The sequence below is a fragment of the Rhincodon typus genome, chromosome 26, assembly GCF_021869965.1.
Source record: "Rhincodon typus isolate 14 chromosome 26, sRhiTyp1.1, whole genome shotgun sequence".
NCBI classification, from domain to species: domain Eukaryota; kingdom Metazoa; phylum Chordata; class Chondrichthyes; order Orectolobiformes; family Rhincodontidae; genus Rhincodon; species Rhincodon typus.
The window spans coordinates 13,494,914-13,509,296 of NC_063357.1; the positions used below are offsets into that span (position 1 = coordinate 13,494,914).

The 14,383-nt window shown below is 40.4% G+C and overlaps 1 protein-coding gene across 1 annotated transcript in view; it reads left to right on the top strand.

Moving 5' to 3' along the window:
- synrg (synergin, gamma) overlaps positions 1-14,383 on the top strand; it is a 95,079-nt gene that overhangs the window by 63,031 nt on the left and 17,665 nt on the right. The window contains exon 15 of the mRNA XM_048612352.1: positions 1,588-2,574. Within this exon, the coding sequence (XP_048468309.1) occupies positions 1,588-2,574 (987 nt within the window). The remainder of the gene's footprint in view (positions 1-1,587; positions 2,575-14,383) is intronic.

Consider the following 14,383-nt stretch of genomic DNA (forward strand, 5'->3'; position numbering starts at 1 on the left):
GTGTTCATCCAGCTCTACACCTTGTTATCTCAGATTCTCCAGCATCTGCAGTTCCTACTATCTCTAAGATGGAGTGCAGTTGGGGAGGAAGTAAGAAATATTTGCTTTGTTGACTTGGGTCACAAAGCACTCTGGTCATGCCAACTACTTGCACTGGAAAACTATTACTCCACTGAAAAAAGAAAAGCAGAAAGCATTATAATACTACTCCTACGAAGAGGGAACTGGAAATTAGATGAACTAACACAAATCTGGGTTATGATCATTTTATTAATTTTATGTTTTATTTCTTCACAAGTGGAAAACCTTGACCATTGCAACTTAATAAAAGTTCAATCACTGTCAGATATAAGTGCGACGTACCTTAGCAAAAATGAGAGTCTGAAGATTTGCAACCTTAAAGCAGAATTTCTCTACTGTTTCTGACCCCCAGTTTTATTTAAGATAGTATTTGCATATTTGTGGGTGATTGGTCATTGAAAATATGTAGCTGTAGCATCCCAGATAGCTTGGCGGTTTATCTGTTGAAAGGCTGAGGCAAAGAGATCAGACATTATCAAAGGTTGGATCCTTGCTTTGTGCTGAGCCACAGTAGGACCATAGGGCTACAACTGGCTTCAGTCTCCCACAGTTCAGGAGGGCAAAATCAGTTAGTGTCCCTATAAATTGATTCCCTGCTGGAGAAGTATGTTTGAATGGTAAATCAATAGTTGTAGTTCCTTTGGTTATCTGATAGCATCTTTAAAGATCATAAATGAAACATGGGCATTGAGGTGTGGTACTCAGTGTCCATTGGATGAAAGCAGTACCTTTAGAAAGTAGACTGGTTGGGGGGTGGGGGGGAGAAACAATGCAACATTGGTATTTTAATTTTCTTTTCCATTTCTTAATATGGTCTCCAAAAAGCTTCATTCAAATTTTAAAAGTAAAATTACTATCTCACATGGGTGGTGTGCTTTGGTCCGGAAGCATAAGTAGCGATTGAAAGCCAATTGCCTGGGCCAGGAAAGCTGACAGTTAATTTCAAGTACTGTATTATGAATTAGTAAGCTCCTTTCCCCAACCCCTACAAAATCCTTTTAGTCATTGAGGTAATTCCAGGTAACAAAATTAAAATTTTAAACAGAATTAAATAACAGAACGTCTTCCTTAAAAGGACAAAAGTAAGTTCAAATGTTTGCCACTGTAGTGTCATATGAGGAGGACTAGACAATATGTGTGGGCTGGATAGATACTTAGCAGAATGCTGCCACGCATGCACAGTGGGAAATATCCAGACCATTTGTCCATCAAAGCTGGGTTAAAATTCTCACTTTCTTTTTTCCAGATTTACATAATGGCCCTAATTTGGGCCAGTTGGGTATTTAAATTTGGTTCGTTGATCATCCCTCTTCCCTACAATGAGAAATTAAATGGTGGTATGTTCAATGCAGGGTTTTACTTGGCAGTGCATGCTTGGTATGGGTTGGTGCTTTGGTCGTAGTTACTAACTTGAAAATGCTTGTGTTTGTGTGCTGTGAAAAGTGAAATATAGAATTCTATTCTTAACTGCTGATATTTTGTCACTGAAAAGATGTATGTTTGCAGGGGAGGGCTTTGCAGAATTCAAGTCACCAGGAAATGATGACGGATTCACAGACTTCAAAACTGCAGACAGCATTTCACCAGTAGATTCATCAGAGCAAGCAAAGGCATTCTCAACAACGTTTCCTTCTGTGCCATATCTTCAACCGCAACTGCAACCAGTAACACAGCCTAAAGACACTTTCAATCTCACGGACCTTTTTACCTCTGTCAGTAGCAGTGGAGAGAGCAGTTCTGTGTCATTTCCACCAGTTTTTGTGACATCATCCATTTCCTCATCTGTATGTGTTACATCTTCATTGTCATCACTATCATCTGGTACTTTTTCCACAGCCGGTAGCAAAACTGCTGGTGGAACTGATGACTTTGGCGACTTCAGTCTTTTTGGTGTAGCAGCCAGCACTTCTTCAGGTGGGGGATGGGGTCAGGATGAATTTGCTGATTTTATAGCTTTTGGCAGCTCCAACACCACTGGATCCTCTGAACAAAAGTCAAATGATAAATATAGTGTTTTCAGGCAGGAGAAGGATGATGGCTTCACAGCATCTTTTGATGCCTCACTTGGCACAGCAGAAGGTGGACAACAACCTTCAACCACTGCTGTAGACAAATATGATGTCTTTAAGCAGATTCCTGAAGAAGGGTCTGTAATGGGCTTTGAGGAACAAAAAGACAATTCCTCCCTTTCCCAAGAAAAGAATGAGGATGACTTCCCAGTTACCAAGCTGTCCCTTGCATTCGGCACCGCGGACAAGGCTTTCGTAGATAAACTTTCTGCTTTTAAACAGGCAAAAGAAGACTCTGCCTCAGTGAAATCTTTGGACCTTCCTTCAATTGGTGGGAGTAGTATTGGTAAAGAGGACTCCGAAGATGCCTTATCCGGTCAGTTTGACATGAAGTCAGCTGAGGTTGGTGGTGATTTGAAGCATGTGTTGTCTGACAGCTCGCTGGATTTACCACCTGTCATTGGTCAGCCGCCTCCAGTTACAGGTGAGGAAATGGTTCGATTGATCTGGTAGTTACAGCCAAATCATCTGCATACTGCAGTTTCCTTTCTATAATGCCGCACCAATGATTTATATGTCGTGTCCATTCTGTATGATCATGGCTGTTGGGATTTGATCTGTTCTTTAGTGAGTATAATTACGCTCAGTTATTAATCTTAGTGGAGCAATCCAATAAATGACCTTGGTTTCGAGGTATCACTGGGCAACTTCAATTGTTAGGGTACCCAGGTCCGCAACATTTTCATCAGTTAATTGAACCAGCAGAGTTATTGTTAATATTTTTTCCACTTGGAATGCAATGATTGTTTCACTTTAGTACTTTGAATCATTGGAATGATCTAAATGATTTTCACTTTTTTCTGAGCAGATACCTAATGTTCATCTCAACCATTACAGTATAACGAACAGTCCCACAGAGAGTGACAGTCATAGTCAACCTGGATGGTACAGGATTAGTAGAATTATTTTATCTGCACCCTTTCAGCCATGATTACAAATTGCTGTTTCCATTTTAATATTTTGAGAACAACCATATCCCACAGATGCTGCCAGACTTGCTGGGTTTTTCCAGCATATTCTCTTTTTTATTTTGGATATACAGCATCCACAGTATTTTGTATTCAGTCATGTCTGCTTATATATGGTGCCTTAACATGGTGCCTAGTTTTAACTGTAATATTCCTACAAATTTGCAAACAATTCTTTAATTCTTGTGAAACGGCACTTTCATTGAAGGGCAGTATTGCTATTTATATTTCTAGAAAGCTGCTTAAAACTACTTTCAAAATGTAGTCTGGATTAAAGAGCTTTGGGCTTGATTCTGGATGTAAACGGAAACTTGAATTTTCCCTGTGTTAAAATAATTGAGTGCAGCCTGTTCGATTAATGGTAAAACAGATTGGGGTCGAGTGGTAACATATAAGTAACCTACTGGACAAAAATGTATACAAACACAATTTATGACAAGGCTGAGTGGGGGGTTAGGAAGGATTTCCAGGTCTGTTGACTGGTTTAGCAAACATCAGTTTTGAAAACAGCCCAAGAGGGTGCCCACAAAGTTTCTGTACTTCCACTTAAACATATCTGCTCTTATTAAGTTACAATAATATGGCATAAATAATGTGCCAGAAATTAAATATTCAGGTTGTTATTTAAAACAGAATCTGTATACTGTGCCATCTATAGTGACAAATCCGACTGAAAGTGAATGACAGTAGAGTCGATCCTTATAAATGATCAGGAAATAGTTATGTAGATTATTTAAAAAGTAGGACAGACGATCCAAAATTTGACTAGTATGAGACTAATGATTTACAAATCAAATGCTCACAGTGCAGAGACTCTGATCTGCTGATGTATTATGGCAGTATGGAAGTAATGCTTGCACCTAATTCCACTAGCAAGTAATATTTTCTTTGTTTATGAAGCGAAGACTTTTGGCTTTGCAATATGTTAGGGAAATACTGAATTGGTACGTATAGTTGAGTTTTTTCAATCCGTCTACTTGACCAGAGCACATCAACAGTTAAAACTGAGAAGTGTGCGATTACGTGCACCTGCAGAGTTAGACTTAACATCTGAAACAGTCCTAATGAGCTTAGAACATTCATAGAGTAGAAATGGTTGGCAACACTGTTCATTTGAGAATAATTTATTTGTATTTAAACTGTCAGACTAGGCCATCTCCTTGTGTTGTGTAGATGTCCTTAACTAGCATCTGTCAAACAACACAACCTTGGACCATCGTTCTTTCTAAGCTACGCAACTGCACAGTCACAGGGAAATGAACACTAATTGGCATCCAATGTATGGCTTCAGCTTCTGGAAGCCACTGCCACACCTTGAAGTCTGCACAGTGGCAGGAAAAATTAGAGGGAGCGTTGTTTTGACTTTGTTTTCATCTGTAGAATATGGTAAGTATTCCCCTGACTATGTGGTCCTCTCACTTCCAGGTTCCTTTTCACTTCCAATCATCACTTCCACCCCCTCACTCAGTTTTTCTGCATTATTGTGCTGTTGTCAGTTTTTTGTCTATCCTGCAAATTTTGCCTTCATTTACACAGGCAGCAATAATTGTCTTCTTCATTAAATTGAATTGGGGGGAGGAGCATCCTCCATTGATGCTTTGCAATATCTGCTCCTTGGATTCCAGCACAACAACGCAGAGCTGAAGTTCCTTGCGATGTAGACACTTACTGCAGATGGAGCATCCAAGCTGTCAATGTTGTGTACAAACTCCCTACTACTATTGTTGCAACAGACTACTTGCGCTGTCATCTAGTTTGTTATACATGGGTTAAATGAAATATTTACCTGCAAAATGCCTCACCACAAGTGTTGGAGGCAAAAGCAATACTTATCCACCCATCGCATCCAATTTCCAATCTCTCCAAATTCTTGAACTTTACTCTCTGTTTATGATGCACTTTAATTGATGACCACTCTGACTGTAACAGCCAAGGTATTTAACTTTGCTGCATCATTTGTACTAAATTGAGTAATCTTGCCATTATCATGGATTATACACCATTGTGCAGTCAATGAATAGGTTGAAAGAAACTGATGTTAGAAGATAGATGGGGAGTAAATATATAATAACAATAGTTCATGGACCTTGCTGTGCATAAATTTGCTACAAAACAATGATTCACAGGCTTTGGCATACCCGGCTGGTGTGAAAGGTGCTGTTCAAATGGATGCTTTTTTTAAAAAAAATTGCTTTATTAAACTCACTGCATCCTTTTATTGAAGGAAAAAATGGCCAGAGCTCCATCTGAGCTTTTGGTAGACTGGTGCCAGTAGATGTGCAAGACCAACCATGGGTGACAGTTTATTTTTATTGCTTTGAAAATGTTGCTGTCTTGCTAATGAATAGTTTCAGAAAACATTTGAAAAACCAAGCAAGTGTATTCTTTATTCCAGTATTTAAAAACATATCAAAGGCCAGCCACAGTGGAATGATTTATCTTCTATACCTTGGCAACTCCAAAAGTACCTCGGTCAGATCATTCATTTTTTTTGCGTTCATAGCTAATGCACTACATTTACATGAATGGTGTTGTGCACATTACAAATTACACCTCAACCTAATAACTTTTTGCAATAATTATCATTTACTTTCCTAATATTTATCAGCTATTAGATTTGACAAAACCCAACTAGCTTTTGTGCCATAGAAAAATGTTTTCATTTGAAATATATGAACATGGTCATCACAATGTTGCTTTAATAATATCTGATTTTGTTTCATAAACTTTAACTGCACACCAGCTTCAAAATATTTTTTGTTCAGAAGCTGTAAGCAAATGTGTGATTAATGATCAAATAAATTTGGAGCCAATGGGCTGTAGTCAAAGCTGCTATAAAAATAGGGATCCCTGTCACTTTTCAATGACTGAAATTAGTTTTATGTGTAGAAATTAAAACGGGATGCTTTTCTTATGAGATTTAAACAGATAACAAATAGATTCTTCAAGTTGGAGTTGAAATGGAGCCAATATAAAGATTAGAGTTTAGGAGTTAGATTTTCAAGCCGTTAAACACAAAGGAGTAAAATCTCTAATCTGCAATGTAATGGTCACATGGAGTTTAGATTCATGGCCTTTTGTTGGATGTAGTTGACTTGTGTGTGGGAGGTTCTCATGCTTTGTAACAACTCCAGCGCTGCAATGTTTTTTGCAGTTTAGTAATAGTTCTGATTTTATGTTGGAGAAAGAGTGTAAAGGATTATTTAAAAACATCTAAATTTCATGCATTTTATATTTTTCATAATATTTATTCTAGCTGGTGCTATAATTTGCTCATTTGTTTATAATTGTTATACTGTATAAATTACAGTGGATTTTAAGCTTTCACTCATTGTGGCACTTTTTCCCCACCCTATATGCTCCTCTGTCTTTCGTCATCTCTCCCATCGTCTCTTTTCTCCCCCTATCTTTCTCCCTCTCACCCTGCCCCCCCCTCACCTTTCCAGCCCTACTCCTTGCTTGCATGTGCGTGCTGTCTCTCTCTCTCTCTCTCCATACTTGCCTCATTGAATATTATGTTTAGATCCATGAAACAGAATGAGTGCAGTTATTCCAATCAACAGCTATCAACAACTCACAACTGTGCAGCTTTTTAATTGTTTTAAGATAGCTGATTTCCAGATCAAAGCTCTCAGTAAGGATCATCGCTGCAGCAGACGGTGTTTAGGAAATGCCAGCTTTTAAATTTCTAAAGATTGTAGGAGTAGAATGTGAGTTCCCATAGATTTCTCTCCTTTATTATTTACTGTGTTTCCCCTTATCATTCAACAGCATTACCATTGCTAAATTCCCACCATCAATATTAGATGGTTATCGTTGAGCGAAAACGTAACTGGATCACTCATATAAACACTGACTATAAGAGCAGGACAGAGATTGAAAAATCTGCATATATTTTAACTGCACACCACCTCCAAACTAATTTGTTGTTTAGAAGTAAATACGCAATTTCATGATGAAATGAGTCTACAGCCAATGTAGCCTGAGGTAGTATTAAAATTCAGAGCCTTATTACTTTTCAATGAGTAGAACTAGTTTCATGCATTAAAATTAAAAACTAGGCACAAGGTCTTCTCACAAGGCACATGCCAGGAGTGTGATGAAATACTCCCCAATTACCGAGATGAATGTAGCTCCAACAGTGGGCAAGAAGCTTACTCCTCAGAGAAAGCAGTCTACTTGTTTAACATCCCATTAACCACCCTAAACTTGCATTCTCACCAGCATCTGCACACACCCACACTTCAGTGCATACCAATTACATGATGCACTGCAACAACACCTCAAAGTAGACAGGCGTGGCAGGTGAATCCATCCCCAACTTCTTCAAATTGACTGAGTAAAGTTGTCTTTGTGAATAGAGTGAAAAGAAAGGGTAGGAAGTTGCTGGTTGACTCCCATGCTTGTTGCTGATAGGCTCACTATGAACTTATCAGCAGCACACGGAAGAGAAACAACCTGTGAATTGGAGGACCCATGCATATTTTTGGTAAATACTACCAGTGAACGAGTTGCTGGAGAAGCAGCCGGCTGTGGTACACAAACGGGCTGAAAAAGACGAGCTGAAAGTCAGCTGGAAGGGGGCATCGGAACTAGAGGAGCCTTTTTGCTGATATTGTAAAGAGAGTGGGGAGCTGCCTTTTGGCTGAGGTGACCAGGTCCCAGGGGGCAGGGCGATGAATTATTTACAAATAAATGTAGAATTTTTAGCTTAAAGCCATATATGTTTAGGAGCTAATCTGTGAGGAAGTTTTGTAGTGGGTACCATTCCAATTAGCATTCAATTGGTAAATTTAAATCTGAGATTGAGATGCACTAAAAAAGTTAATAACTACCTGGTTAAAGCATTTGAGCTTTGTGAATGTGCATCTCTACCTCCATCGGAGTGCAGAAGTGTATTTAGGTGATGGCTTTTTGTGTGTAAATATATGTCAGTTACTTTTTTAAAAGCTTATGGCTTTTGGGCCATTTAAATTCTGTGGTCTTTAGGAAAGTAATGTTTTCCTTGTGTGTTGGAGCTTTAAGTTTAATGGGTTTATAATTAAGGATTGATGAATTCTTCTAATTCTGCTTCAAACTATCCTATGTGTCAAACAAATACAGAAACTAATGTTACTATACGACTGCAAACCACCTAACAAAAGGAGTGAGTGAGAATGAAAAAGTCAACCATGATACGTTGCTTTGCCAGAGGGGCCCATACTTGTTGCTATCCCTAATTGCCCCTGAGAAGTTGGTGGTGAGCCACCTTCTTGAATCACTGCAGTCCATCTGGTAATACAGCCATAGTGCTGTTGTGATAGGAGTTTTTGACCTACCAGCTGTGTAGGTGTATACCACAGGAACAATAACAGTTCTAGAAGGTAGCTAAGTGCCACCTTCTGCAGGGGAAGTAGGAATGGGCAATAAATGTAGACTCTTGTCAGCAACACCTACATCTACAAACAGAAAAAAAAAGCTTAAGAAGTTTTTAACAGACAAAATAGGACAGCAGATATTGAAAACTAATAGCAGTAGTTGAAAACTGCTTTTCTCTTAAATTGTGTTCCAAGCCCTGCAGTATAATTGCTGCTGTCATTTTGAATTATTAGAACGAAGAGAGGCAGCAGTAGACCAAAAAATCTGTTTGAATGTTTCGAAGACAAATGTGTTGCAGCGAGGATGGACAGTAGGAAGTCAGAATATTTGGATTAGATTTGCAAGAATGCATTTATTGGGAGAACAACCTGCAGCTGTACCCACTCTAGCTTGTGTGTGACTCCAGTTCGACATTAGTATATTTTGACTCTTAAATGTTCTCCGGCTTGCTCTGGCATTTCAATCAGGATTACTAGGAATGCATAATCAAATGCCTGTCTAATCAGAGATGCTCATATCCTGAAAATTAATTCTAAAAATTCTGAGGCATAAATTGACCATATTAAATGCTAAACTGAAGTTCTTACATATTTGTGTTAAATTTTCAACCTTTGATTACATGTCCTTTTTGATGTGTGGAATAACATAATAGAGGAGTGGCCGATGGAGTTTACTCTAAATAAATGTGAGGTGCTACATTTTGGTAGGGCAAATCAAGGCAGGACTTATGCACTTAATAGTAAGGTACTGGGGAGTGTGGCCGAACAAAGAGACCTTGGAGTGCAGGTTCATAGTTCCTTGAAAATGGAATTGCACTAGACAGGGTAGTGAAGAAAGTGTTTAGTACACTTGCGTTTATTGGTCAGAGCTTTGAGTGTACGAGTTGGGAGGTCATGTTGTGCCTGTACAGGATATTGGTTAAGCCATTTTTGGAATACTGCATTCAATTCTGTTCCCCCTGCTTTAGGAAAGATATTGTTAAACTTGAAAGGGTTCAGAAAAGATTTACAAGAATGTTGCCAGGGTTGGAGGGTTTGAGCTATATGGAGAAGCTGAATAGGCTGAGGCTGTTTTCCCTGGAGCGTGGGAGGCTGTGGGGTGACCTTAGAGGTTTATAAAATCATGAGGAACATGGATAGGGTGATTAGTCAAGGTCTTTTCCCCAGAGTAGTGGAGTCACAAACTAGAGGGCATAGTTTTAAGGTGAGAGGGGAAAGAATTAAGTGGCCGAAGGGGCAACTTTTTCAGCAGAGGGTGGTGTGTGTATGGGGTGAACTGCCAAAGTAAGTGGTGGAGGCTGGTACAATTACAACATTTAAAAGTCATCTGAATGGGCATATGAATAGGAAGGGTTTAGAGGGATATGGGCCAAATGCTGGCAAATGGGACTAGATTATTTTATGATATCTGGTCAGCATAGACGAGTTGGATGGAAGGGTCTGTTTCCATGCTGTGCATCTCTATGAATCTATAATGATAGATAATTATGAAACCTGCTTTCACTTGGGTGTTTAGGAATTTTATTGTATCTTTATGGAATTTTGTAACATTGTAACCAATCCTTGTTAGAATATTAAAAGTTCCTTGGTAACAGCAGACTTTTAGAATCATAGAATCCCTACAGTGTGGAAAGAGGCCGTTCGTCCCATCAAGTATGTGCCAACCCTTCGAAGATCATCCCCCTCAGACCCACCTCCCCACCATATCCCTGACCCACCTAGCCAATATATCCTTGGACACTATGGGCAATTTAGCATGACCGATCCACCTAACCTGCACATCCTTGGACTGTGGGAGGAAACCCACGCAGACGCAGGGAGAATGTGCAAACTCCACACAGATAGTCACTCGAGGCTGGAATCAAACTGGATCCCTGGTGCTGTGAGGCAGCAGTACTAACCACTAAGCCACCGTGCAGCCTATTCACAGAATCATAGAATCTCTACAGTGCAGAAATTAGGCCATTCAATCCATTAAAACTGCACAGCCCCTCAGAGAATCTCACCCAGACCCAGCACCCCACCCTATCCTCGTAACCCTGCATATACAATAGTTAACCCACCTAACCTGCACAACTCTGGACACTATGTGGCAATTTAACGTAGCCAATTTCCCTAACCTGCACATCTTTGGACCGTGGGAGGAAACCGGAGCACCCAGCGGAAGCCAGTGCACACACGGGGAGAATGAATATTTGGGTTAAATGAATGCAAAAGGTTTTAGAGTGTCACGTTTCAGATTTTTAGGATGATGCACCAAAGAACTTGGTATGCAATAGGTTGGGATGGTCACATTCATGTGAATTTAATGAACGGTAGCTGCTGGGAACCCATATATAGAAAGAAGTTGGATCGTTTTAATTGGCTGCTCTTTTGACAAAATTATATACAGAATAGAATACTGTGAACCATTTTAACTAAGGAAAGCTATACTGGCATTGGAGGCAGTGAAGAGAAGGTTCACTAGATTGAATCTAGGAATGGAAGGATTTTTGTATGGGGAGAGGTTGAGCATGTGCTCATTGGAGTTTACAAGAATGAGAGGAGACTTTATTCTCTCATGTGATGTGGGCATCAGTGGCTGGGCCAGCATTTATTACCCTTGAGAAGGAGGTGATGAGCTGCTTTCTTGAACCGCTGCAGTCCTTGTGCTGTAAGTAGACCCACAATACCATTAGGGAGGAAATTCTAGGAATTTGATCCAATGACTGTGAAGGAACATAGATATATTTCCAAGTCAGAACTGAGTGTGGCTTGGAGGGGAGCTTGCAAGTGGTGGTGTTCTCATGTATCTGCTGCCTTTGGCCTTCTAGATGGAAGCGGTCATGGGTTTGGAAGGTGCTGTTGAAGGATTTTTGATGCAGTGCATCTTGTGAGTCATACATACTGCTGCTACTGAGCATCAGTGGTAGATGGAATGGATGTTTGTAGATGTGGTGCCAATCAAGCAGGTTGCTTTGTACTGGATGATGTCAAGCTTCTTGAGTGTTGTTGGAGTTGCAGCCATCCTGGCAAATAGCGGGTATTCCACCACACTCCTGACTTGTGCATCATAGGTGGCAAACAACTCTGGGGAGTTTGGAAGTGAGTTACTTGCTACAGTATTCCTTGTCTCTGACTTGCTCTTGTAGCCATTGTATTTAAATGGCAAGTCCAGTTGAGTTTCTCATTGGTGGTAACCCCAAGGATGTTGATAATCTGGGATTAAGTGATGGAATATCAAGGAACAATGGTTAGATTCTCTGTCATTGGTGATGGTCATTGCTATTTGAAATATATAAGATTCTTGGGGGCTTGACATGTGATATATGGAGAGGTTGTTCCCTCGTGGAGGAGAGTTTAGAACCAGAGGGCATAGTGTCAGAGTAAGGGGTCACCTGCTTAAGACAGATATTGAATATATGGAATTCTTTACAGCGAAGCGCTGTCCCTTAGACTAATCAAATAACAGGCTGACATTGTCTTTAAAGTGTGATTCCTTGGGGATGACTATGTTCGAGATGTTATTATCACCATTCCTCGGTATGTACTATCCTACTAACAGGACAGACTCACCAGACATGGCAGCACAATGGTGTACAGTCAAGGAGTTGTTGTCCTGGGAGTCCTCAACATTGACTGTGGACCTTATGACATCTCATGGCATTAGGTCAAACATGGGCACGCTGATCACCACCTAATGCATTCCCACAACTGATGAACAGTTCTTCTCCATGATGAACTAACTTGGAGATGCAGTGAGAGTGGCAAAGACACATATTGTGCTTTGAGTGGGAGAGCTTCACGTTCCATCACCAACACTTGCTCAGTAGCCACCACCACTGATTGATCTGCCCAAATCCTAAAAGACGTATCCGCTAGACTGGGTAGGAGGCAAAAGAATGAGCAAGAGGGGAAAACATACTTAATCTCATTTTCACCAGTCTACCGAAAGGTGATGCATCTGTCCATGGTGGCATCGGTAGGATTGACCACTGCAGAGTCCTTGTGGAGACGAAGTCCTGCCTTCGTGTTAAGGATACCTTCCATTATGTTGTGTTGCATTACCATCATGCTGAATGAGACTGATTTCAGATATGTCTAGTGACTCGAGACTGGGCATCCACGAGGTGCTTTGGGCCAAGAGCAGCAGCAAAATTGTATTCAGTCAAAATTTGTAACCTCATGACTCAGTGTATTTCCTCTACTATTATCACCAAACTGGAGGTTTAACCCTGTATCAATGAAGAATGCAGGAGTGCATACCAGGAGCAGCAGCAGGCAAATCCAAAAATGAGGTATCAACTTGCTGAAACATAATAAAGCAGGACTTCTTGTATACCTAGCAGAGTAAGCAGCATGCAATAAATAGAGCTAAGTGATCCCACTACCAGCAGATTACATCTAAACTACACAGTCCTGAAATGTACGTTGTGAATTATGGTGAACATTTAAATAACAGGAGGAGGAGGCTTCATATCTGCACCCTCAATAATGGGGGAGTCCAGTACATTAGTGTAACAGACAATGGTGAAGCATTTACAAATACTTCAGCTAGAAATTCCCAGTTGCCAATCCATTTTTTCCTCCTCCAGAGGTTCCCATTAATGACCAGTGTCAGCCTTTAGCTAACTGAATTCACTCTACTGGATATCTAAAGATGGCTGAAGGTACTGGATACTCCAAATGCTATGGCCCTGACAACATTCCAGTAATAGTACTAAAAACTTGTGCTTCAGAACCAGCTGCACCCTTAGTAGTTACAAAATTGGAGCCTACTCAGGCAATATCTCTCATTGCTAGGTGTCCTGTACATGAAAACAGGACAAATCCAACCCAGCCAAATGTCACCTATCTGCTCTATCATCAGCAAAGTGGTAGAAGCATCTTGATAATGCAGCCAAGCTGCACTTTTTCATAATAACCAGTTCACTGATGCTCACTTTGGACTCTGCCAGGCTTACTGAGCTCCTGACTTCATTCCAGCCTTGGTTCAAATGTGGACAAAAGAGCTGAACTTGAAAGGGGAAGCCAAGGTGACTATCCTTGATGTCAAGGTAGCATTTGACCTATTGTGCCATTAAGGTCAATTTTGGGAGAGAGAGAGATACCAGAAAGGAACGGAGTGAGGGACTGCTGGTTAAAATCTTACTTATCACAAAGTGAGTTCATTGTGGTTGTTGGAGGTCAGTTATCTTAGTCCAGGACCCTTCTAGGCCCGAAACCTCAGCCTTCCTGCTCCTATGATGCTGCTTGGCCTGCTGTGTTCATCCAGCTCTACACCTTGTTATCTCGGATTCTCCAGCATCTGCAGTTCCTACTATCTCTGAAACATTATAATTATGATCCTGCTTTGTAAACAAATGTTACATGTATTTGTGTTACCTTGCCACTGTGTTTGCACACCTTGTTTTCCATTGCAGAGCTATCATCAAAACAGTGTTTAAAACGTAGAGGCTCGTGTCCTCGGTGCATTGAGGGACAGCCATAGACTAACATGAAGTTCAAGTCATTGATTCATCGCTATTGCACAAACAAAAGGATAGATTTTTCTATCATCTATTGTGTGTTATTCTGAAGAAGTTCAGCTGAAATCCATCAGGTTGCCTTCTCTAATTGAATAAAGGGGGTGAACATTTATCTTGGTGGTGTAATCTAAGAAGTTTCTGTAATGTAAAACCAAAGTTTATATTAAGATTTTGGATCATTTCATTGGAGTTGGGAGGTTGGTTGACGGGAGTGTGGGATAAAGTGTAAGTGGCAGAGCTTTGGATGACATGGAATTTGGACAGTCTGCATAACCTGGAAGACACGCACTAAGAAACCAAATCAGGAACTAAAACAAAGTTGCTGGAGAAGCCCAGCAGGTCTGGCAGCATCTGTGAAGGAAAGAACAGAGTTAACGTTTCGGGTCCGGTGACCCTTCCTC